We start from the raw sequence: 26,464 nt of genomic DNA on the forward strand, positions 1-26,464 counted from the left end.
GCCCCCCCAGATCTGCCGCCTGAGGCAAATGTTTCACCCCGCCTCATGAGCGGGCCGGCCCTGGCTGGATACAGTAGAGAGAACAAGAAGATCCACCTACCCGAACTTCATACAAAGCAGAATCGGCCGGCATATGTGAATTTACATGTTGGGAAGACATTTCTCAACTCTCAGAAAAAGATAGAACCAATAATTTCGGAAAGGCCACAGAAGAGGAAATTAAATATCTACATCACAACCAAACCTAGAATCTCACAGAACTACCTGCTTTTGGCTGTAAGTGGACTTTGAAAATTCTAGTATAACATTGATGACAGTTGAGATGTATAAATCAAGACTAGAGGCCGAAGGATAATCTCAAATCAAATTAGGGAGAGGACTGTCACTTTTATGAGACATTTGCTCCAGTCGTCAGGCACAGTATAATCAGGACTTGGTTTCAGAAGCTACAAAGAAAATACAGATGAAGCACTTTGAAGTGAGAACTACTTTCTAGCTCAGTGAGTTATCAAAATATATCTTTATGGAACAACCAAAAGATTAAAGAATCCACAAAGACCAGACCCTGTGTGCAAACCCCAGAAATAGGATCTGTGCCCTCAAACACACTGCTAGAGTATGGGATATGAAAATCAATGATGGGCTACCAAACTGGTAGTTTAGAGTGTTAAAGGACACCTGAGGTGAGATGGATATGGAAGATGCCATCATTATTTCCTTTTAAACAATGCCAGTTGCCGGGCTGTCTTGTTGGTCTTTCATGCATAAGTATGTCAAACATCTGAACTGCATATGCTTGTTTAGGGTATATGGCTAGTTGGCTACAAGTACTAGAGGCAGAGAATCAACAGGAAGGCCAAGCATTTTGCATGGTTTTAAATATGCTAGCCTCCATATCCCTCTAACCTCAGGAGTCTGTGACAAGTGACACCCATGCTAACTTAGAAATAAAAAACACATATATAAGTAGATAAATACTAGTCCTACTTACATAACAGATGTATGGCACTGTCCAAGTTATGATTCCTGTGAATTTTATAATGGAAAAGCAGAGAATCCTATTCTAGACAGTTTCCATCTTGGTTACCGTTGAATGAAGCTAATCCTGACATCATTTCTTCCCTCACTCTTTTTTTTTCTCCTCTTGCTAATTGTGTATTCCTTATTCACCCTCCTCCCAGAGTCTTCAGACACTCCCACTCAGGTCTACACTAGGAAGTGCACTGTCTTATGTCATTAGAAGGAGGGGAAAATAAAGGGAATAGGAGGAATAAATTATAGATAAAAAGATCCCCCAGCATGCAACTATTTTGCTAGCCGATGGCAATGGCAATTAAAGGGCCAGTGCTCCAAAGGTATGTGATAACAGCTCTACTACCTACACTGGGGCAGCTCTACTACCTACATGGCGGCAGATCTACTACCTATGCTGAAGCAGCTCTACTACCTATACTAGGGCAGATCTACTACCTGTAATGGGGTAGCTCTACTACCTACACTGGGGCAGATCTACTACCTATGCTGAAGCAGCTCTACTACCTACACTGGGGCAGATCTACTACCTGTAATGGGGCACCTCTACTACCTACACTAGGGCAGCTCTACTACCTATGCTGGGGCAGCTCTACTACCTATGCTGAGGCAGCTCTACTACCTACACTGGGGCAGCTCTACTACCTGTAATGGGCCAGCTCTACTACCTACACTGGGGCAGATCTACTACCTATGCTGAGGCAGCTCTACTACCTACACTGGGGCAGATCTACTACTTATGCTGGGTCAGCTCTACTACCTATGCTGAGGCAGCTCTACTACCTATACTGGGGCAGCTTTACTACCTATACTGGGGCAGCTATACTACCTATACTGGGGCAGCTATACTACTTATACTGGGGAACTATAGTACCTATACACACCCACTTTCCAGGGCATAGACATGCCCTTTTTGGCCACACCCCCTATGTTTGGTCATGCCCTGTTTTTTTCGGCGGCGCGATCGCAGCTACCCCTAGAAGAAATCCAGCACCTGCATAGCACCCCCTAAAAAAAATTCCTGGAGCCGCCCCTGGCGCAGTAAGGCCAGGCGTGCTCCCCATCTCACTCCTGTTTCTGGGAGCGTTCTGCGCTTGCACAGTAGTATTGCACAGGCGCAGAGTGCTCCCGGCGACGTGAATGCAGTGGGAGCGCACGGGCGGCTGGCTCATGCATGGGCAGTTGGCCCTGGACCAGAGGAAGTGTTCATGTGCACACTTGTCACCTCAACCAATCATGAAATATCGTTTCAGACATTTAGGCAGATGCTGAAAAGGGGGTGCAACAATAATGTAGGCGCTGGGTGAAGCTGCTTGTAGGATATCGGTAGAATTACTTATGGCGCTGGGTAATACAGATAGCAGAATTTCAGAAATGTTACCGATATTCTACCATCACTTTTCCTAAAGCCACATTCACAGTGGGATGTTGTGTTGAGTTCCCGGTACAACAGGAATGCAACGGAAGGAAAAAGTCGTGCCACACGTTACGGCTGTATCGCGTCGCATATAGTGAAGTATTCACTGTACCTGTTAACGCTCGTGTATAGCGGTAAAGCACATATGCGGTGCATTACCATACCGCACAGCATTGTACCGCAACGCACTCGGCGCACTGAGAACATCACATAGGTGGCCATTTCGTTGTGTTGCCTGAGACGGCAAGAACGCAACGGATCGGGACAACAACGCTGCAGGTTAATCTTGCGTGGTGTCGGGTACAATGAAGCATACAGTCAATGAAAAGGATGCTTCACTTTTACTGTGAGTGGTATCGCTATTCATGCAGTGCATTACCATGCCGCAACCCGTTATACCGCAACGCTCCCGCCGCACTGTGAACGTCACATAGGCGGTGCATTGTACTGCGGTAAGTAGCGTTACACTACAACACAGTGAACGTGCCCTAAGCTGCCCTCTTGTCTTCATAGTCTTAAAGTACCCCCTCCTTGACAATATCTGTCCCAAACAGGGCTGCTCAAATCCGGATCCGGGAGACATCCGGGTAGTTCTATCCGGATATCTCCCAGTTACCTGTGCAGGGTGGGCGGGGTCAATCTTACCTGTCTGACGTCTTCTTCGGTCCGTCTCTCGTTGCCTCCCACGTTGCGGTCCAAGCGGCGGTCACGTGATTACAAGCACTTCCTCCTTCCAGGTTGATGGAGGAAGTGTTTGTAATCATGTGATGCGGGTGGAGCGCATCATGGGAGGCGCTGAGGGACGGACGAAGAAGACGTCAGACAGGTAAGATTGCAACCCCCCCCCCCCGTCCAGCCCACACAGGCTTACTGGGAGTTATCAGGATAGCAACTATCCAGGTATCTCCCGGATCCGGATTTGAGCAACCTTGGTCCCAAATCACCGCCGCTAAGGCCTCATTCACATCATTTAGTGCAGATGGCTGTGCGATCGGAACGCAATGCGTCCGATCGCACGGCATCTGCGCTATGCTAGAGATCCCATTCATAACAGTGAATGGGATCTGCGCTGTGATTCCCGCAATCGCACTGCTGCGCAGCGCATATGATGGGAACAGTAGAAGGGCTGTCTATGCCCTTCTACCATTCATGCGTGTCGCACACTATGCGCGTTGCCAAAATGCGCACGGCAGCGCGTATAGTCTGAACGAGACCTAAAATGTCCCCCTGCGATATCTGCACTGCCTTCCATGAAAGGTGATTGGGCACGTCGGAAAATCTTCACCTAGCAGGCAAGGGGGAATGGTGGGCGAGGTACAGCTGCATAGTGCCGTACTATATTAACAGGTAAAACTATTGGCTCGATCGATTTTTGGATCTCTACCGAAATCTCATCAAGATTGAGCGGACAAGGTGGTAGCATCGATCACTGCTAGCCAATCAATTTCAGGTCAGGGAGAGATGGATGGCTTGCCATATCAGACCATTATATTATAGACCAGAGTATAATGTCTCCTAGACCTATAGTTTTGCCTGCAGCAGGTCATCAATGAGTTAAAGCAAATGGCTACTAGATTGAGAAATGACTGCTCCTGCAGAGTCACGTTAACCATTTCATCACCACACCATGCTGCAGAGTCACATGTGAAACTAAAGTTTATACTCCCCACCGCTTTCCAGTCATAGCGAAAGGTCGCATGAGCAGGTTTGCTTTGTAACCACAGGAAATCGACAAGGGGAACAAAAAAAAAAAAAAGAAAGAATATTTTTTTATTTTATTCCCTAGAGCTGTGACAGATACAACAGCAGTTGGCCCTTTAAGTGGACCAGACATTGGAGAAGGAGACTTCAGGCTTTTGAGGTCTTCAATACAGCAGATGCAGGGAGGGGAGTGCATGTAAAAAGACTAGGAGGAGGGGGATGGGGAGCACCAGATTGTACCTCTGAGAGGGGAGCATCTGTCACTCTCCATCTTGCTCTCACTCCTATCCCAACCTCTGCTGCCTCTCCCAACTCTTGTAGCGTGGCTGCCTCAGCAAGGTAAGCGCTGGCCCCTGACCTGCAGGGTTTTGCTGGGCTGTGTAGTATGTGCATGGCTGCTGGATTATGGCATGTGTGTGCATGGTGAGATGCTGAGCGCAGGGGAGATAGTGGCTGGAGCGAGCTCCTTTGTTCTCTAGACCCTCTGCTGCTGCTGCCTTCCTTTTTTTTTTTTCACTGCTGCATAGCTCACTGCAGCAAAACCACACAGCTGAGAGCGACTCGCAATCACACAGGCTGCTATGTAGCACCCACCAGAAAGTTACGCTCTGCTCTAGAGGTGATATATATTCATCTGGTCTCTGTACAGAGAAGCAAGCCTTGATCACACCCATAAGGTATGTCTTTATGTGTATTGAGACACATTTTTATACGTACATTTTAACTCACAGTACTGGTAGGCACGTGTGCTCCCAGAATCTATTTCTAACTCGGCACTTTTTTTTTTATAATAGCAATATTTCATTCATATTTTTTACATGTGCAATCTATTGTTTGAGAAGTCAGACCAGCATATATCAGTCCTATAGCCAACACCCCCTTGGCTGGCTTATTCCCTATAGCCTGCTAGCACAGATTGGGAATACACCTATTAGACACTGCGCTACCTGCTGTCATATCGGTACACGCCTTACACGCTCAATGCTTACACATTTTTTCATTTTTATAGGCTTGTGATCCTTTTCTTGTATTTTTTTTCATTATTATTTTTATGTGATGTAATCATATGTGGTGAGCAAAATTTCCTTGCCAATTTGTTCTATTATCTGAACCGATTAGGTTACTGGTGGCCATACATGGAACAATCAGCATGAGCATTCTGTTAAGCAAACTGGTATCAAATCAATTGAAAATGACAATTTAGACTCCAATTCAACAGATCGTGTGTGTGTGTGTGGTTTTGACTTTTTATCCCCCCCCCCCCCCCCCCCCCCATGCCATATGATTGGAATGCATATATGGCAACCGCTGGGTTGGTTTTGGGTTGTTCACTGTTGATTGCCCTGTGTATGCTCACCTTAGAAGATAAGACTACTCCATACATGGATCAATTGTATCAAACCAGCGCAAGGCATATTGGAGCCCGGATCAAGGATTCTGATTACTATGAGCAACCGCTCTCCTCTTCCTTTTTTTTTTTTTTTTTTTTTTTTTATGGTTCTGAGAAGTCTTTCCCATTGTTCTGCTGATCTACTGACCATTTAGTGCAGGGGGTCGTTTTATGTAAATGATCAAGAACACGTTAATAAAATGCTTGGGGGGACTATATTCATGTCACTTTTAAACCTAAATTATTTATTTTGCTCTTACAATCCGCCAACCTATAACCAAGGCTGTAAGCCTTGTAGCAGGTGAGGGGTTAACAAGCTGGCGAATGGAGGAAATTTGGGCATTATGTCTAAAGATAAGATGCCAAAGATTTTATTTTATTCCTATTATTTGGCCCATTTCATTGTATGTTGCGGAGCAGATGTGCGTCTCGCGTGATCACCGTACCAACCCTACAATTATCTCTCCCACATGCAATAATTGCCATTTAAATCAATTTGCATCTGGTGCATCTGACTTTTCTCCCATCTGCTGGGATATAATGGAAGTGTAACCCTTTGGCTGCCACTGGTCCCCGCCCCACTAGTTTGACAGCGGAAGGGTTAACAATGGCTGCCTATAGCCCATGTGCCATAGGATGTGCAGCTGTCTATTGTTTCACGGCTAAATCCCCTGATGCTGTCTCTGAGAGGCCCTGCGGCGTTGGTCTGAGCGCATCCAGTGCCTTTTGCCCCCTAATGGCATACGCTGGGTTAATGCACTGCTCATGCCAAGAGCCTTTTATCAGTTGTGAAAAGTGAGACCATTTAAAATGAACCACAGCCAAGAACAGAATTACTTGGGCTGTGTGATAAATAAGGGGTATTGATTTTGAAGTTGCTGTATTTTGCTGCAGCTGAGACGCGTATCAGAGCATCATTGTGCGTGAGATGATAATTGTAGGGGCCTAGGAGGAGATCTCTTTACATCACAAAAGAATATCTGGCAAACAATGGATCTGTGTTGGAGACACTCTGGCTCACTTATAGTTTGAATTCTGCTGCGGGAATTTATCCATAGCCGGCAGAAATCTGAACTATGCTGCTTCTCCCATCAATGTCAAGCAAGCAATTGCAGAAATACTCTATGCACTGGTATTGGTAATGTATAGAGCTGTATGTTTGTGCCTGGCACTTGGCTATACATTGTAGGCACTTCAGTAGACAGGGTTTGACTTGGCTTTCCATTAGAATATTAATAATTTCAGTATTTCTATAGCGCTTTTCTCCTGGCGGACTCAAAGCGCTTGCGAGGCAGTCACTAGATCGCACTCAGTAGGCAGTAGCAGTGTTAGGGAGTCTTGCCCATGAACTCCATACCAAATAGGTGCTGGCTTACTGATCTAGGAAAAGCCGAGATTTGAACCGTGGTCTCCTGTGTCAGAGCCCTTAACCAGTACACTATCCAACCACCAAAGTACTCTATGGGAAGATTTTGGTGCTAGTCTAGTTTCGGGGACCCAGTAGGAAACCTCATAGGGAAATTCCGCTAACGTGATTGGGTGGACGGCACCCTCTCAAACTGATAGTATTTAGATAGGTCGTAGTAAACTATGCTCACACTAGTTGGCCAATCACAACACCTCATGCTGTAGAGCAGAGTTCCCCAACCCTGTCCTCAAGGCCCACCAACAGTACATGTTTTGCAGAAAACCACAAACCTACACAGGTGAGGTAATTAGTGACTCAGCAGAGCTGATTACATACCTCTGTGGATTCCTACAAAACATGCACTGTTCGTGGGCCTTGAGGACAGGGTTGGGGAACACTGCGTGTAGAGGATGCTGTGACTGAAGAACTGTTCCCTAAGAGGATTCCTGCTAAGAGGCATATATAAGCAAAACAGCGCCTATGGCAAACATCAAAATTTGCCCCCACGGAGGGGAAGTGTGCCCCTCCAAACATTTTCATGTGTTGGATGAATTGGCTGTGTCCAACTTGAAGCTAAGCATGGCCTATAAGAGTATCGTAGTAGGTCATTCTATACATATCCCTCAAATAACAGGCAGCTTGCCCCCCAAAAGATTAACCAGGTAGCAGAATGTCCCACAGATTGAAAACTAGAATCTACATGGAGAACACCAAGTATGCTACAGAGCAGCGCCTTAAAGTAAGAGGGGCACATGCCATATCTGCACCCCTGTAGATACGCCTCTGTTCCTGCTGGGGCCCCTAAACTAGACTAGCTCTAAGATTTCTTCCAACCATGCTTGGATCTTGTTCTGGATCTGATTGGGTGGGCTCATTTTATTGGTGGCTGTTGGAGGTCAGGAAGGGGTTGACAGTAAGGAAGGTTAGGTGAATGGATTTTCCATTACGGGGGATTGGTTATCGGTAGAAGAACAATGTGGGATAAATGGCAAAACCATAAATAATGGTGTATATGCAATGAAAAAATGTGCCAAATTAAAACGTACGTGTTCCTATAACAGATTAGGGCCTACTGTTGTCATACCATACTGCTTGATGCCACCATTGCAGACATGGCGGTTGCTGATCATACATGTGTGCCAGTGTTGGCGATGGCCAGTATTATCCCTTCCATGCAGGCCAATAGATTTTGAATACAGTACTATGAACAGATTGTTTAGGTGAGCTCTCCTACTTTATGGAAGCAGTAACATTTTTTTCAGTCATTGACCAATCAGAATTTGTGTACACGCCCAAAGTTTTCCATAACACAGCTTGTGCTTGACCTGTGAGCTGCTGCTGTTTTTATGGGCAAAGGCTTCCTATACAACTTCTAGTTGCTAGAGGTGGTTGTGGATACTGGAATGTGAAAGTGACTCTGTGGATAAGGTACAAATGCCAGTTCTGCCTGCAGGAAGATCCAAGGGATCTTTGCTCAAATTGCAGAGATTGGTTTGCCAGTAAGAACTTACGCACAGTAGACCTCTACAATTCTGGACACTAGAGGTAGAATCCTTTCCTACCACGATCCATTTTCATTCCAATTACATCAGCAATCATTTAAAGTGAACCTTCAGACTAAAAATCTACTCAGCAGCACTGAAAAGGCTTGGTGTTTCTTTAAGGGAACATTCACACCTAGAAACGCAAAACGCCTGCAATTTTTTTGTCGATTTTACGTGGAAAAAATCACTGGACAGTGCAGTGATTTCTCCGCGATCGCGTTTAGCGCTTCTATAGCACTGAAACGCGATCAGGAAATCGCCTGAAAATGGTGCAGGCTATGCGTTCGCGTTTTGCGATTTTGGGCAATTTGCGGCGATTAGCGCAAATCGCCCAAGTAAGAAGGGGCCCATAGACTTTTATTACACTAAAGCTTTCAAAAGCGCTAACGTTTGAGCGTATTGCCGGCAAAACGCTCAAGTGTGAATGGGCCCTGACAGTTTCACAGCATCAGAACTTTGTTTTTGTTACCCAAGTCTCATTTTTAGCTGCACAGAAGAGATCTGTCCGGACATTTTTCCCCTGATGCTGTGCAAAGCATGATGGGATTTCTGATGTAGTTCTCCTCCTGCTGTTTTAGTGCAATTTTATTATTATATTTTTTTTTAATTTTGAATTTAAGTTGAATTTGAGTTTTGAAGCCTAGTGCACACAGCTGGAAGGGGTGATCAGGACAGTTGGAACTGTCTCAGGCTCCCTGTTACCGCCTTTCAACCAAAAAGATGGCTGCCCCATAACAAAGATGGCTGCCCCCGTGAAATCACAAACCTTTGCCTGTTCTTTTAAAACAGGGTGGGTAAGAGATTATATTACCAATCCTATTTTAATATACCGGTAACTAATGTAACTTAATTTGCATATATTCAGTAGTGGTGCCTGGGAGACATCTCGAGCTCACTCTAACCTGAATTATCGCAAATTCTTTCTGTTTTAGGAAAGCAAACTTTTTTGTTTTTCTTAGCATCTTAGTAAGGGGGCTTTTAGGACCATTGTAGTCCCTTACACACCCCAATGAGTTCTGGGTCACCATGAGCTTGCTGGTTAGTCTGTGCCTAATGTAACTTAATGACAGTATGTTTGTTTAGGCTGAAGTTCCCCTTAAATGACTTTATACAGCTCGCTAAAATTGTGGTTCATCTGCCAGTTGTTGGAAACAGTTAGCCATGTGTGAACGCCAATAGGCTGGTTCAGGGCGTGTTTGGGGCTGGGCTTCATAGTAAATATTGTGGCGACCCATTCAGCCCCCTCAGGATAGCCATGCCTCCAGAAGTAGCATGTGGTTTCCCCAGTATAGCGAAAGTGCAAGCACAACCGCTTCCAGTATAGATACACACCCATTTTGCGAATTATGTACTAAATTCTGGATGCCGAAACTTCAGTTTCCAGGGACTCCAAAAAGTAAGACACAAGGAGGAAACTGGGCGCCACTAAATGTTTAGTTTTAATAACAGAACAAGGTTGGCTGTTCAGGTAGCCATTCACCCATCTGTACTCGGGTGTGAATTTGTAGTGATTTCACCTATCCATACTGGGCTGTATATCTTCAGTGGGTCTTAATTGTTTGCTCCCATTTAACCAGTTCCAGGAAATATGGAGGCTGCCATTTTCTTTTATTCATTTTAAACATTACCAGTTGCCTGGCCTCCTGCTGATCTTTGGCTGAAGTTATATCGGGATTCCACACCGGAAACAATTACTGCATTTTTTTTTTTTTTGGCATATACAGCTTCTTTTTTTTTTTTTTTTTCCCCTCCAAAAAAGGGGAGAAAAAGTCACTGCACCTTATATGCCACATACAGGAAGTCCCCGACTTACGAACACCCGCCAATATGAACCACTGACCCACCACGATATCGGGGACTGTCTGCATTGTCCCCCATGTCTCCTCCGCTTCCCCTGTGTTCAGTTATAAGGGCTTGTTTCCACTATAGCGAATCCGCATGCGGGCACTGCATGCGGATTCGCATACTTAATGTTAGTGGATGGGGCTGTTTCCACGTGTGCGGCGGCGTTTTTCGGTGCGGGGAAAATCTGCGTGCGGCAGGAATGCGGGCGAATCGCCGCTAATGTATTCAATAGGGAAATCGCATGCGGCTTTGTCATGCGGATTTCCCCGCGATTTCGCATGAAAGCCAATGGAACTTAACACAGGCAGTGACATGGTTAAATTCGCATGGCTCCTTGCCATGCGAAATCGCGGGTAAATCTGCATGCGGAAACGCAGCCGCATGCGATTTCTTCAGCGGTGGAATCCAGGCGATTCCGCACCGCTACAGTGGAAACGAGCCCTAAGCAGTGGCAGCACGGCTTACCTCATCCGTTGACTCCAGCGGGGATCAGAGACCTCTCCCTCACTGCTCCCTAGTGCCGGCTTCTGATGATGATAATGATGCGATCAGCAGAGGCCGGGACTAGGGAGCAGTGAGGAAGAGGAGAGATCTCTGATCGCAGAGGGATTAGGTGAGTTGTGCTGCCGCTGCTTATATCTAATCAGGGGAAGCAGAGAACGCAGGAGACATGGGGACAAATGGAGTGAAAGGGGACACATAAGGTACAAGAAGGACACAGTAACTGGGGGAGAAGATCTACAAGACGACCATGGATGCACCAGGTCTAGTGTTGCATACCTGGCACGACCCAAGCAGACATACTGCGCAATGTAGCATGTCCGAGACAGAGGGCACCGACCTCGCCGAATCACCGGACTTTTACAGCTAAACGGAGGGGGACACTGGCACAAGGGAGGTGCATTAAGAATCTGCACACCTCCCAACACAAATATAGTGTGTTTTTTTTTGTTTTTTTGTTTTTGTTTTTGTTTTTTTTTTTATTTCAAGTTTGCCTTGGGTATCCTTTAATGCAAACTGTGTACAGCTGGGACCTGGGCCAAAAAAAGTCAGGAAGTACACTTGGTTGCCCAATTTCAAGCTATGTGTTAATTTTACGCTGGTGGGAATTAAGCCTCATACACATGCTAGATGGTTCTTGGTGAAGGTGGTCCCTGGTGTGTGTACAAGAGGGCTAGACTGCTGGATTATCTTGGATTGTTCTTGTAAGCCCTCCCACTCTATCATCCAGGATGCATTGCCCCTTCTCCCTGCTCTGTAGCCACAGAACTTGCTGCTAGTCTGTAGGTTAGAGACACTTCTCCCCTGAATTGTTGCTTGAGGGATTTACTTCTGATCCCTGCTTGGGACATTAGTTGTATGTGTGTAAACACCTTTTAGTTGCATGTCACCGTCTCTAACAAGGAGCTATGCATATGAACAATAGTCTAAATCGCAGGTGTCGAACTCCAGGCCTGGGGGACCAGATCCATGCCAGTGTTTAATATGGACTGAGAAAGAGAGGAATGTGTTCTAACTGATGGACCACACCTTTCCTGATTCAGACCCATCAATTAACTTGAGCTGTGTCAAAAATGTGTGAGGACCTCTGCCCTCGTAGGACCGGTTTGACATCCCTGTTCTAAATTGTATCACCAGCGATATGCTGGTTGATGGAGCTTCAACTTCAGTATAAAGTTGAGAACATGCAGGCTGCTCATGATGTGACACCAGCCATAGAACCACCTGTGTCCTATAGTCAGAGTTGGACTGGAGAGACATAAGCTAAAGGGGCCCATACACTCAGCCAATCGATCGATTGCAAATCGATTGGCCGATCGACGGCTGATTTCGATGGATTTCCATCGAACTAGCTGGGTGGAAAATCTAGGTCGATCTGATGAGATTGCTTATTATTTTGCATTGGCCCTAATGGAAATCTGATGGTAAAAAATGCCATCAGATCAAATTTCAATAATTTCAAACTGAAATCTAAAAAAAAAAAAAAAAAAAAAAAATGTTCAAAAAACACATCAGATCATGAGATGGATTTCTCATCTTATCTGCTGCTAATCTGACGAGTGTATGGGCACCTTAAGTATAATGTTGTATAGATGTACTTACACATTTTTGCTCCCTTCCCCCTTTGTGTTGCATTCATTTAAAAAAAACAACAAAAAGTCTTTAAAGAATACCTGAGAACGCCCCTGTACAAATGGAGGCTCCAGGCATGGATGGGCAGGCTCCCTCTTCCCCACCACCGCCCCCCCCCCCCCTACGGTCTGGTATGAAAACCCCCAACAAGTGTGCCAAGTCATGCACTACTGCGCATTTGCTTGTCCGGCAGTACATGTCCTTCTGCGCATGTGCACTACGAGTCTTTACGTAGTGAGCATGGGGACTCCTGCTCATACATGCCGGAAGCCTCCATTTGAATAGGGGAATTCACTTTGAGTATACTTTTTAATCTTCTGTAGAACAGCCACATGACCCGCCCTGCCACAGCGTATGAGAGAAATCACCACCGGGAGACTTGGGCACAGGATACAGCCGGTATAAGGCTTATCCTGCTGCACAAGTCCCGGTGGCGTTAATTACTATTCCCCGCCAGGTCCATGTGGTTAGTGGGGAATGATGTAATTTGGCAACCAGCTATTGTTGGAAGGTGAATTACAGTCTTTTAAAAGTAACTTCAGCTCTGTCTTCTGACGGCACCAAAGTTACTCACTGTGTGCCGCTATAGCTGTAATTCCTATTACGGTCTATGGTGGCGCAAGTCTCCTGCGCTGGGATCCTTGTTTGCTGCCACACCCCATCCCACTGGGATAAATAGAGGATAGTATGACCAGAGAAGACCTAATGGGGTTCATTCAGCAGGCAGATGAGAGCACCTACCAGTCAGGACGAGCATGATGCAGTCATGGGATCGTGTTGAAAAACAATGTATTTTAAAGAATTTAGGAAAAAAGTAAATGAACAACGTGTGACTCCCAAGCCATTCATATCAATGGCTGGTGCAGCGAATTTAACAGGTGAGCTAAATATTTTTACCTAGATGTAGAGGAAAGCTGAATTGACGCCACTTCCCCCTGCTGCCTGGCTAGGTTACTTACACAGCTCTTGGAAATGACGCAGCGTCTGCAAGTACAACAGCAGTTGGTTGAGTATCATCCAATAACCAACCCAACAGATCACTGAAGAGGTGGCCTGCAATGCCGGGGACACCTGTACACATGTTAGATTAATGTGCACTATGCATTACCTGTCCGCTGTTGTCTCCGAGCGCTCTCCTTGTTCCATACACATCACACGCGCCCTCGTTACTCCGGCAACCATGTGTATGGAGGAGGAGTGCGCCCGGAGCCAGCCGAGGACAAGTGGCGGCCATGGACAGGTAATGTATAGCACACTGGGCACCGGGGAGTCCATGATACAGGAGGGGGGGGGGGGACAGCGGGGGGGGTTTCATTGCTCATCCTGACATCACTTGCCGTTACTGCCACACACTGATGTATGGCCACCTTTAGAGGATGTTGTTTCTCTTGGCTTCAACACAAATTGTATGCAGCTTGGAATTTGACAAATCAAATGCTCTTCCTGCGGATGTGGCTTGGCCCAACTTCAAGCTGTGCCCAGTTTGTATTAAAGGATGAGTGAAGCAAGAGAAATATGGAGGCTGCCATATTTATTTCCTTTTTAAGCAATACCAGTTGCCTGGCTATCCTGCTGATCCTCTGCCTCTAATACTTTCATCCATAGACCCTTGAACAAGCATGCAGCAGATCAGGTGTTTCTGACATTATTGTCAGATCTGACAAGCTGCATGCTTTCTGGTGATGTTCAGACACTGCTGCAGCCAATTAGATCAGCAGGGCTGCCATGAAACTAGTATTGTTTAACAGGAAATACATATGGCAGCCTCCATATCTCTATTGAGATGATCTCTATTCATGAACATTTTGGTGACTGACTCAGCATGTGTACAGGCATCCCTGAAGTTAGAGGCTTCCTTTTTCAGTGATCCGATGAGTTGAATTGTTGTGGTTAGCATTGCAGGCTGAATACTGCTAATCCCCCTCCACACAAAATAACCAGCGTCTTGGTGGAGAGTTTAGCACCACACCTGTATTACAATCATTAGTAAAATGTCACCAGGAATGATCATGAATGACAATTTTTGGCAAGCATCCTCCAACATGTGCAAGTAGCTTTAGGCTTGGGACCCACTTGAGCGCTTTATCAGCGTTTCTGGATTGCCAACAATCGCAGTGATTGGGATTTGGGTAAATTGCAATCGCTCTGCCAGCAGTATTTTGTGAACTTATGACGACATCTGCTACGGGGCTACATCGGGACACCCGGTAAGTATTTTTTAATTTTTATTTCCACAGCAAATCTGAAGCTTTCAAATGCACAGGAATTGCAGTGGCAATCACTATAGGAATGTATGGATGCCCCGCAACAAAAACAGTGTGGAAGGGGCCTAAATGAAAAATCAATGCAGAATATAGGTTCAAGCTCACTGTGTCGTCTTTGAGCTACAATAATATACCCATTCTCAGTTTGTCTGTGATGTCCCATTCCTCTGATATTCTAAGGCACGGTTCACACTGCATCACAAACACAGCGGATGTAGAAATACGGTAAGCGTATCCATGCAGGATGCACTGGCGTCCATGTCAGACTACCTGCCATTTGGTATACCTCTGCGTTTGCGTCGCCACTTGCCTGTTTCATTCACCACACTGTCCACTGCCGCTTGTCCCCTAACTCTGTGTTCCCCAACCCTGTCCTCAAGGCCCACCAACCGTGCATATTTTGTGGAAATCCACAGAGGTAGTTAATCAGCTCTGCTGAGACACTAATTACCTCACCTGTGCATGTGTGTGGTTTTCTGCAAAACCTGTACTGTTGGTGGGCCTTAAGGACAGGGTTGGGAAACTATGATCTAACTGATCGGAGCCTGGAAGAAGAATTGGGCTTCCTGTTTAACTGTGAAAAATCATTGGTCCACCATGAACCAATGAGAACGTTCTGTTAATAGAAAAACCACCAGCTCCCTGCACTGCCTTCCTCCCTCCCATGCAAACTGTTATCTCATACTGTATACTGTACAATAAAAGGCAGACCCTAACTGTCAGAAAAGGTATCAAATGCAGGTAGTGTTTTCTGAATATGCAGAGAGCAAGATGGCACAGAGAGACAAAACATCCCCCCCCCCTCTGGTCAGCAAGCTGGGATGACTCTGGGCATTGGTAAAGCAGTGGTGTTTAGGCTTGTAGAACATGGCAGAAACCGGACCAAGTGGAGAACAGAGACGTAGCTAGGGTCTTCAGCACCTGGGGGCAAATACAGTTTTTGCACCCCCTCTGGACAAAAAGGGGTGTGGCCACACATCAGAATGCGGTCATGGGTGGAGTCAAATGTTTGTTTTTTAGATCGCCAATTTTGCCCCTTTACCCCATTCATATAGCCAAATGTGCCCCCCTTATTTATGTAGCCAGATGTGCCCCCTTTAGATGGCCCTTTTCTGCTGCTGTTAATGCTACTGCACTCCTCTGCAGAGGGAGGGAGAGAAGCGGGGACAGCCAGTAAGCTGCCTCTCATGCATGTGGGGGTGAGGGGGGGGGTTGTGTTTTTGTTCCATTTTGGTTCAGATTTTATGTAGGTGATAGAAAATTAGAGGGTCTGAGAAGAGTATGCAGGCTGGCATCTTAGGGCCTGTTTCCCTGCAAGCTAATTGAGTGCGGAAACGCTGCTTATTCAGTCAATAGGCTTGCCATGAATCTCATGCCAGTGGGATTCGGACGGCATGCTGCATTTTACCGCAGCACGTATCCCAATCCCTATAGCCGTGGATTTAGATGCTCACTTGCATCACTGCAAGCGCCAGAGTGTCCCGCAAGATGCATGCCAGCTCGGTGGAAACCGTCCCTTATCAGGAAACACTACCTGATTCAAGCATGTAGCCAGTGGAGTCAGAGCTCAGACCTTGCATGCATGTTCTGAGACATTGATTTAGAAAAGTGTTCCTCAGCATTACTACAGTGTATACGCTCTTTTAAAAACTGCGCTTGCCAAGTACCCCATTGTGGGTAACTTCACCCAAAGTACACCTTGACACATGAACACATGTAGCGTGATATGTGCGCATCCATGCAATATACAGACACAGTACCATCAGGCATACTGTAATTCCAGCCTTAAAGTACCCCTGACCCTGCTGTAAAATAACATTCGTTTAATGTTATTTTACTAGCTGTGCTGTGATATCTATCACAGCACTTTTCCTCCCTCTTTTCCCCACCGTCCCTGTTCTGCTCAAGTTGAAGATTTCAGCTGAGCAGAACGTCGAGAATGGGCTGGGAGGAAGTGTCAGTACTTCCTTCTCTCTGCCCATCATCAGTAACGCCCCTCCAGTCACCGCTATTAGTTCCTATGAGCACAGTGAGCTGCAGAGCTGTGCTGTGTGCGGTCCTGGGGTAATTTACCTCAGAATGATAGTGTACTAATACAGTTATTAGAACGCTATTGTTCTGAGGTAAAATTACCCCAAGACCGCAAACAGTGCAGCACCGCAGCTCGCTGTGCTCATAGGAACTAATAGCCACGAGTGGAGGGGGTGTGCCTGAAGACAGACAGAGAGGAGGAAGTACTGACACTTCCTCCCAGCCCATCCTATCCTTGAGTGGAAGACGGGGGGGGGGGGGGGGGGGGGGCTCTCGCTAAAGGGGAAGGATTGTGCTGTGACCCTTATGTCACAGCAAGGATTAAAAGTTAAAAAAATAAAATTAATTTTATTACGTCAGGGGTACTTTAAGGAAAGGTCTACAGCTATGTAGATATATTCAGTTTCTACCGCTTGCTGGGATCAGGAATTGATCTCTGGGGTGAGAGTTCAGGCCAACTTCTGTACAGACACAATGTTAGCCTAGAGACTAGTGACACATTTGTTATGCAGCAGGGAGGAGGAACAATGTGCATCGCACTGTGGGGCTGCTTCCGGGGGGTGGATTGAGTGGGAGAGCAATGCGCTCAGCCGCCACCTAATGATCCGGGTGTGCATGCTAGATTCTCATCCAAAGCGCTTGACTGCCCCGGATGAGTTAATCCAGCGAGTGTACTTGGCTTTAGGCCAAAAAAAAGCACAGGATACCAGTGGCTCACATGCTAATTACTATCACACAGCCTTCTGGTCCCAGGAACCCACTGAGACCGCCAGCTGTACAAGCTGCATTCCGGCCAATTGTCACTAAAAAGTGGGACATGTACGTAGTACTACTATATATATTTGCAAGCAGAACGTTTCTTAGGTTCTTGATCCCATCAGTAAATAAAACCCTTTTTGTAAAATCCTTTTTCTTTGGTCCAATCAGCGTTGTCGTCTGAACAGCTGTCATCACAGCATGCTACTTCTCCTGATTGGAAATGCTGGCTTCCTGCGGGCTGTGTGATTCATGGATGTTGTGTTAGAAACAAAGATCAATATGTATAAGGTCGTGTTTTAGGGACCTACAAGTAGCAAGTCTTGTGTAGATGCAGAAGCCAGCCTTTCTCTGAGATTGTCCAACATGTGCAGAGTAGGAAAAGTCTGATAAATATCGGGATGGGTTTGATTGAGCGCGTGCCAAAATGTTGCTTAGATGAAGCCAAGAAGTCCCAGTGCAGCAGCTTCTTGTCTCGCATGAAGAAGGAAACTGTCCATCTGTCAATTTATGACTCATTAAAGAAAGTAGCACTGAACGAGGGGGTGAAGCTGATGCATGCTTCCAGTTATTGGACTCGCATCATTGTTCTCTGCGACACCTTGAGAGTTGAATTTGGCACGTTGACTCAGTCATCTCATGCCAATATAGCTTTCATTCCCAGTTCTGTGCAGTAATAAGCTGACTTTACCAACAGCATAAGAAAAGATGACTGTGGAAATTAAAAATGTCATTCTTATGTTCTTTCTTTTCTTTTCCTGCAGTATATAATCATGGGAGCAAAACTAAGTAAGAAGAAGAAGGGATACTGCCTCGGTGCTGGTAAAGATGGAGAGTCCACCGATACAACCGAAGTAGAACAAAAGGAAACGGAGAATCAGGAGGGGCAGAAAGATGAAGCAGAACCAATAGGAGAGAAAACTCCCATTGATGAATTTCAGAACACTGCAGCAAGTGAGGAACAAAAAGATGAGAAGTCTGGTGTGGAGGATACATCTGGTGACACTACCAAAGACCATTCAAACAAAGGCCAAAAGCCAGAGAGCAAACCTAGTCCAGATCAAGAGAAGGTGGAAGAAAGTATCCAGTCGCAAGGTAAAACAGAGCATGCTAAGAGTAAAACTGCCCCACCTGAGCAAGTATGTGAAAAGAAGACCGAGAAAAGTCAATCTGAGGACAACAAACCCAAAACAGAGAATGAAGTGAAGGAAACTCCTTCTGTTGCTATGGAAGAACCAACTCAGGAATCTAAAGTGGAGACTGAAGCAGATGTCTCAGGCTCTAAACCACTAGAGAAGTCAGTGACTGAGCAGTCGACTCCTGTGCAGGTTGAAATAGTGGTCACGGAGGTATCTGAGCCAGTGACGGTGGTGGAAGTAGAAAATACTGAGAGCGCTCCTCCACCAGTTTCAGAGAAAGCTGCAAAGGATCCAACACAGTCTGAAAAAGTGCCTGATAAAACAGACCCTGAAAGTTTGCCAGCAGAGCCTATTTTGAAAGAACCACTTCCATCACAAGATGTTGAGGTTGTACAGTCAGAACCTGCTGGTGAGACAGAGGTGGTAGAACCGCAGATTGTAGAAACTACCTTGTCAGAACCTGTTTCAGTGACGGAGACTGCAAAGCCTGAGGGAACCCCAGTATCAGAGCCTGAACCTACGCCTGAACCTACTCCAGAACCAGTAGAGCCTGCATCAAAAGAACCTGAACCAGATTCTGCACCAAAACCCGAGCCGGTCTCTGCTCCAGAACCAATACAACCTGAAGTCCCAGAGATAAAGTCTGTGGAGATAACTGCTCCTGAGGCACCAGCTTCTCTCCACGAAGATGTTAAACCAGAAACTGACCCTGAACCGGTGCCTTGCTCCAAACCTGAGAAAGTACACGAAACTAAACAAGAATTGCTATCTGAATCATTACCACTACAATCAAATGAAGTGCCTGAGCATACTACTGAACCTCCAGAAAATAAGGACAGTCAGGATTCTGAAAGGTGTGAAGATCCAGGTACAGATGCAGTTCAGGTAGCTACTGTTGTAGGTAGCTCAGCAGAGCAGTCAGCCGAGATCTCAGAAGAGCAAAACGTTGGTCATGTGACACCTGTAATCCAAAATGGACCTTCCGAGTGCTCTGCACATGAAGAGAAACCTATCTCAGAGGCAGGAAAGGAAAGGGAGGAAAAAGGAGTTGTTGAAGTGGACCATGCTCCAGAAACGCAATCGACAGAGCAGGAATGTAATTTAGTCAAGGAGAATTGCGAATCTATGACCGAAGAAACCTTGCAGACTTCAAAGAATGAAAGTGATCAAACTACACAGGATATAAAAGAAAATCATGACGCATTGCAAAACTGCAATTCAGAAGAGAAAAATGAAAACCATAAAACTGCTGCTGAAGACGTGAGAAATGAACATGAGCCACCTGCGACTGAAATATTAGAAAAGCATAGTGTCGGAAACGGTTTGCCTATCAAAGAGGAAATTAAGGTGCATCTAGAGAACGGATCTGACAAAGACCTTTATGAAATGAATGGTCAGATTGAAAGTAATGAAATTCAAGTATGCAATGAATAAACGCATAGATCTCTCTCTCTGGTTCAAAGATGAACTAAAGTTAAACATCTACAGTCTGAACTGTCTGCTTTGTCTGTGACCAAACTCTCCATACAAATTTTGGAAGTACCGTAAATTAAAAAACCACACCCTGACCAAATCTTTTATTAGTGACTGGAATATTCGGAATCTGCCAAATTAATATATACGTTATGCAAGATCCCAAGAAGTTATTTATAAATCTATCCATGTTTTCTATCTTTTTCTCATTGGACATTGTTAATGTATCAAAAAGCCAAACGTAAGAGAAGTGACCAATGTCAATAAATTAAAACTGTTGTAAGCTTAACTCTATGTTCAAAATGTCTTATGCGCATGAACCACAATGTTTTCCACAAATAAAATGTCATATTTAAGTTGTTTGTTTCATGCATTGTTTTACATTGATATACTGTGTATGGTGTCTTCAGTGGCAGTAGCACCATGATGTCATTTGATTTTTATAATTCTACAACTCTGGGTTCAGGGACCTCACTGCAGTATTTGTCAAATAGACTTGTATAGGTGGTGGTTAGTGCAGTACCAAATTTTACATTGGAGTCCATGGATTCAGCATTACATCACTGGTACTTTACTACCAATGTTAATAGCCTGTCAACCTAACAACTGATTCAATGGTGGCTGGGTAGGGTAGTGTAAGGCAGGGCTCTCCAACTTCAATCTTCTAGGGCCGAGGTCCTCGCTCAGATTGATGGAACTGAATCAGGAAAGGTGTGGTTCATAAAGTAGAACACATTTCTCAGTCCATCCTAAACACTGGCCTGGAGATGGCCCGCGAAGCACTGGAGTTGGACTACCTTGGTGTATGGCATCAGAGAGAGGAGGTTAGCGTTGGGTATATGAGAGGATTGCATTGGCCATTGGAGAGGAGGGGATGGTGCTTGGCATCAGAGAGGGAGGGTAGTATGATAAAGTTCTCGCCCCACCGCTAATGACCCCCTTCTTTAAAACCAGGCTGTTAGCTGATCAGCTGTTAGGTCAATGGACTACAAAGTTTCCCTTCTTAAAGTAGAAGGCATTTGTGCTTATTCATTGGAGTGATCATATGATGTCTCCCACAATGCATCACTGCTGAATATGCAAGTCATCCTGTGTTGTCCCTGTAAGCTAACCACACCCCTAGAACCGCTGGAATGCAATGATGTGTCAGCTTGATAATTGTACAGAGCCACAATAATCCAACATGCATACAGACTGTTTTGGATTGGTTGAGTAGATTACTCACCAAGCTTAGGGGGGAACCAGAAGTCCTTGGAGTGAGTAAGGGGCTACAAAGGACCCATTATTACTTTCCAGCTATTCTGGGGGTGTGTTTATCTTACAGGGACAACAAATGATGATTTGCATAATTAGCAGTGATGCCCCCCAATGCTTGATTGGGGGGGGGGGGGGGGTGCCAAGGAACCCCTGTAGCATACTCAAGGAACCCTGGGGTTCCCGGGAACCCTGGTTGAGAGCCTGCAATAGACTAATGAAAGTACCTTCCACTTTTTAAATCCTTAACCATGCTCTTCCTAAATTTTGTAAATGAACCTTAGAGATTGATGAGCATTTCCTGCTATAGTGACAAGTACACCATGATGGGTTTCCAACTAACCAGATTCAGGTTTGTTGATGAAGACAGGTTATGAAAGTCACATGATTATGGTTAAAGCCCTAGTTCACCCTCCTCGGGTTTGCCCCCCCCCCCCCCCCCCCCATCGTTTATAAAGGTGAACATGGGAATACACAATTTTCATATTTTGACACTGACTTTTCCAGAGGAAATTCCTCTGGAACAGCTGTCACATGACCCAGATATGCACAAAGTATAAAGCTGCCAGCAGAGCGGGAGTTGGCTGGTGGTGTCCTCTCCCAGCTCTTTCACCTCCTGTAGGCTATGGGCCCGTTTCCACTCTCGCGGAAACGGCCGCGAATCCGCAGAGTTTCCCCGCAGGCAAATCGCGCGGGGAAACTCTGCCATAGGGGACAACGGCGCCGCCGGCCGAATCGCTTGCAGTAGCGATTCGGCCGGAAACCCCCACAGAATTCGCGGCGGAGGCTGCGATTCCCATAGCCGTGCATGGCACGGCTGATGGGAATCGCCTGCAATCCCGCCCACCCGCTCAGTGCCGGCGTGCGTCTACGAGACGCACGCCGCACTAGTGGAAACGAGCCCTAAGAATCCATGCAGGAGCAGTTTGTACAACTGTTAAACTGCTGTTCAAACCAAGCCGAGCAGAAAGAGTTGATTATAATTTAATTTTCTCACGTTTTCTCTTAGGAGATATTTCATCTTCTTTCTCTTTAAAATATCTTGTCAGCACTTTCCTATTGAAAAGGTACCAAAAAGTAGGTGAAAAAAATACTATAAAGTATTTTGAATATTTTTTTTCTTTTGCCAATGGTTTGCAAGGCATTCTATTGAGAAGGTGTGAGCATATCCCCTAGGAGCAGCAGCGTAGCAATAGGGGTTGCAGAGGTGGCAACTGCATCGGGGCCCTCCCTCAAGCACAATACTAGCTCTCTATTGGCCCTGTGTTGGTAATAATCACTTCTATAGATGCTTTAAATAGTAGTAATCCTTAACAAACTGTTCCCCATCCCCTTCTTGCACCTCTGACTCTGTAGTTGTCCTTTGCAGGTTTGGTGTGCCGTATCAATTATCAGCAGAGTGCTTGGGGGCCCCATGTAAAACTTGCACCGGGGCCCACAGCTCCTTAGAGAGACACACACACACACACACACACACACACACACACACACACACACACACACACACACACACACACACACACACACACACACACACACACACAGACACACACAGACACACAGACACACACAGACACACACAGACACACACAGACACACACAGACACACACAGACACACACAGACACACACAGACACACACAGACACACACAGACACACACAGACACACAGACACACAGACACACAGACACACAGACACACAGACACACAGACACACAGACACACAGACACACAGACACACAGACACACAGACACACAGACACACAGACACACAGACACACAGACACACAGACACACAGACACACAGACACACAGACACACAGACACACAGACACACAGACACACAGACACACAGACACACAGACACACAGACACACAGACACACAGACACACAGACACACAGACACACAGACACACAGACACACAGACACACAGACACACAGACACACAGACACACAGACACACACAGACACACACAGACACACACAGACACACACAGACACACACAGACACACACAGACACACAGACACACAGACACACAGACACACACAGACACACAGACACACAGACACACAGACACACACACACACACACAGACACACACACACACAGACACACACAGTGTACACACACACACACACACACACACACACATACACACACATACACACACACACACACCCCTACCTGCATTGGGTAGCATTAGTAATTCGTTTCATTTTAATAAAAGGGAAAAACGAGCGTGCCTCTCATCACAGAGCTGCACCATTGAGTGCTGGGAAGGGGCGTTACCAGAGAGGGGTGTTTTTGCAGAAGTGCATAGGCAATGCAAAAAGCAGGGAACATGCCTCTGCGTCCCAGTCCCTTGCTCGGCCTGCTAGCACTCTCAACAGCAATGTGGTCTTTGGTCTAAGAAGTTTAGTCACCCCTGGTGTAGGTAAACCCCCATAATACATGGTGGTAAAATTGGTCAGTGATTGACCAATCAAAATTGAAGGTGTGTACCAGGCTTAAAGGGAAGGTCCAAGCAAAATAAAGTTTGTTACCTGGGGCTTCTACCAGCCCCAAGCAGCCATCCTGTGCCCTCGTAGTCACTCACTGCTGCTCCAGTCCCCTGCTGGCAGCTTGCCGACCTCGGAGGTCGGCGGGCCGCATTGCGTACATTTTTACGCATTCCTGCCAGTGCAGGAACCTTAACGCATATATTTTTATGCGTTACCGGTTCAATGTGTAAAAATGTATGCATTGAACCAGTAACGCGTAAAAAGCGGGGGACTGGAGCAGCAGTGAGTGACTACGAGGGCACAGGATGGCTGCATGGGGCTGGTAGAAGCCCCAGGTAAGTGAAACTCATTTTTTTATTTTGCTTGGACCTTTCATTTAAGCACAGTTTAAAAGAGTACTCCATGAAACTTCAACGACTGGGCAGGGTTTATACTTTTTCTTTTCATCTGTGCCCGTCACAAGTTATCAGCTGCAGGGGTTTTAAACCCTCTCCCAAGCCAGCTGGCTGGCTCCCCTGTTTGCTGTTTGAATGAGATAAACAGAGGCAGGTTATTTGCATTACAGTTCCAAGGACAGGTAATGAACCAGATGCTAGCTACTGGTTGACTTTGTTTTGCTAAATTTCTTTCACTTTGTAGGTCAATGGAAATTTCCATGTTTTTGATACATTCTTTAATTTTCTTTACACAAAACAAAAAAAAAATGCATAGGACAGTTAGGGTACGTTTCCACTTGAGCGCCGCGATTTGCTCGTGGAAACCGCGTCAACGAATCCGCATGCGGTTGCGGATTCGTTGACGTTTCCATGCAGATTTTCACGCGGAATCGCCCGCGGTTTTGACGCGATTTTTAACCATGTCAATGCCGGCAAGCATTGACATGGGTTTTTAGACTAAATTGCACGCGGAAACGCCGGGAAAACCGCAAGATTAAAGAGCTTGCGGTTTTCCTATTTAGTAACATTACCGACGATTTGCGTGCGGGTGTGCGGCGTGTGAATTCTGACGGCTCTGCTGTGCAGATTTTTTTCTGCAGAGTGAGCCGCACAGAATTCCTGACAAATGGAAACGGCGCCATCCACTTGTATTAGTTGAGCGAATCTGCATGCAGGAAACTCATGCAGATTCGCTCGAGTGGAAACGAGCCCTTACACATTTACTGCACCATACACATTCCAACCAGTCCAATCTAGAAATTGGCAAGAGCTTAAAGTGAACCTGATGCGAGAGTGATATGGAGGATGCCATATTTACTTCCTTTTAAACCATACCAGATGCCTTGCAGCCCTGCTGATCAATTTGGCTGCAGTAGTGTCTGCATTACACCAACAACATGCATGAAACTAATCTAGATCTGACCAGGTCAGAAACACCCGATTTGCATTCTTGTTCAGAGTCTATGGCTAAAAGTATTAGAGGCAGAGGATCAATGGGACAGTCAGGGAACTGCTATTCCTTAAAAAGAAATAAATCTGGCAGCCTCCATATACCTCTCACCTTGGGTTCACTTTAGAGGGAGTCTAAAGGGAAAAACAGATGCTCACCTATGGAGAGGGAAGGCTCTGGTTCCTATTGAACTTTCCTGTTCTCCTCCCGGCCACGGCATTCCTCCGCAGGCTCCGTACGGACGTGGACTACTCTCTTCCGCATTGTGTAGGCTTCAGCAATCTTTTGCAGCACTTGGGCTTATAAAGTGGGGCTGCTCCGTCCTGCGCATATGTGCGAACACCCTCTCTCAAGCAGTACAGAGCTGCCGGTTTTCAGGAGCCAGTGTGCTTCTGAAGTCTGCCAAAGTCTCCTGCGGCGGGAGAGTCAAATGCAGGAGACTGGCAAGGCTCTATAGGACCCCGACCCTTCCCTCTCCTTAGGGGAGTATCTGGTTTTTTTTTTTTATTTTAAAATCGCTTCAGGGCTGGAACCCACTAGAGCGAGTTTGAGTGTTTAGGGAGCGATTCAAAATGCTAGCGATTTCCCTAAACGCTCAGCTAATGTTAATGGATGGGCCAAATTTCACTGGAACAATTATGATTACCAAAATTGCAAATGCAGGACATGCAGCATTTATTTTGTGTTTCTGCAATGTAAAGTGTATAAACGCTGGTGTAATCGCTCATGAGTCGCTATATAGAGAGATTTGCTAGCGTTTTTAAATTGCTGCACACTGTAAAAAATGTAAATTAATTGAAAGGACCAATCAGAATAAAAAAATGCTAATCACAAATCGCTACACAATCGCTGGCAAAACGCTTACACTTTTAAAACCGCTACCAAAATCGCCTGAAAACGCGAATGAAATTGCTCACATCTGTCATTACAAACGCTAGCGATTGCATTTGCGATTTGTAGTGGGTTCCAGGCCTCAGACTTGCTTTAGGCCAGAATCTCACTAGGAGCGATTTCTAATCGCTAGTGATGTGAAAAGGCTCTTGCTAATGTGGTGTTATGGGGGATTTTTATAAAATTACATTGCTCAAGTGGGAATACAGTAGCATTACATGAGCAAGAGTTTTCAAATCGCAAAACGCTCAGAAAATCAATCCTAGTGGGTTTCTGGCCTTAAAGAGAACCTGTA

General features: G+C 45.8%; 1 protein-coding gene across 2 annotated transcripts; it reads left to right on the plus strand.

Annotated features, from left to right (window-relative positions):
- The first annotated feature begins 4,371 nt into the window (after positions 1-4,371).
- LOC137538034 (proteoglycan 4-like) lies at positions 4,372-20,489 on the plus strand. 2 transcript variants are annotated; one of them, XM_068259974.1, is made up of 2 exons: positions 4,372-4,489; positions 18,286-20,489. In XM_068259974.1, exon 2 carries the CDS (start codon positions 18,295-18,297, stop codon positions 20,092-20,094), a length of 1,800 nt encoding a protein of 599 aa, XP_068116075.1. In that variant the 5' UTR covers positions 4,372-4,489; positions 18,286-18,294; the 3' UTR covers positions 20,095-20,489. The 2 variants fall into 2 exon arrangements, with proteins under 2 accessions (XP_068116075.1, XP_068116074.1); XM_068259973.1 differs by lacking the exon at positions 4,372-4,489 and adding an exon at positions 4,684-4,827.
- Positions 20,490-26,464: the final 5,975 nt, after the last annotated feature.

The sequence above is a fragment of the Hyperolius riggenbachi genome, chromosome 11, assembly GCF_040937935.1.
Source record: "Hyperolius riggenbachi isolate aHypRig1 chromosome 11, aHypRig1.pri, whole genome shotgun sequence".
In the NCBI taxonomy this organism is placed as follows: domain Eukaryota; kingdom Metazoa; phylum Chordata; class Amphibia; order Anura; family Hyperoliidae; genus Hyperolius; species Hyperolius riggenbachi.

What these genes read in the sequence shown, in the direction of transcription:
- LOC137538034 (XM_068259974.1), top strand. Translation starts at nt 18,295, where the DNA reads ATGGGAGCAAAACTAAGTAAGAAGAAGAAGGGATACTGCCTCGGTGCT.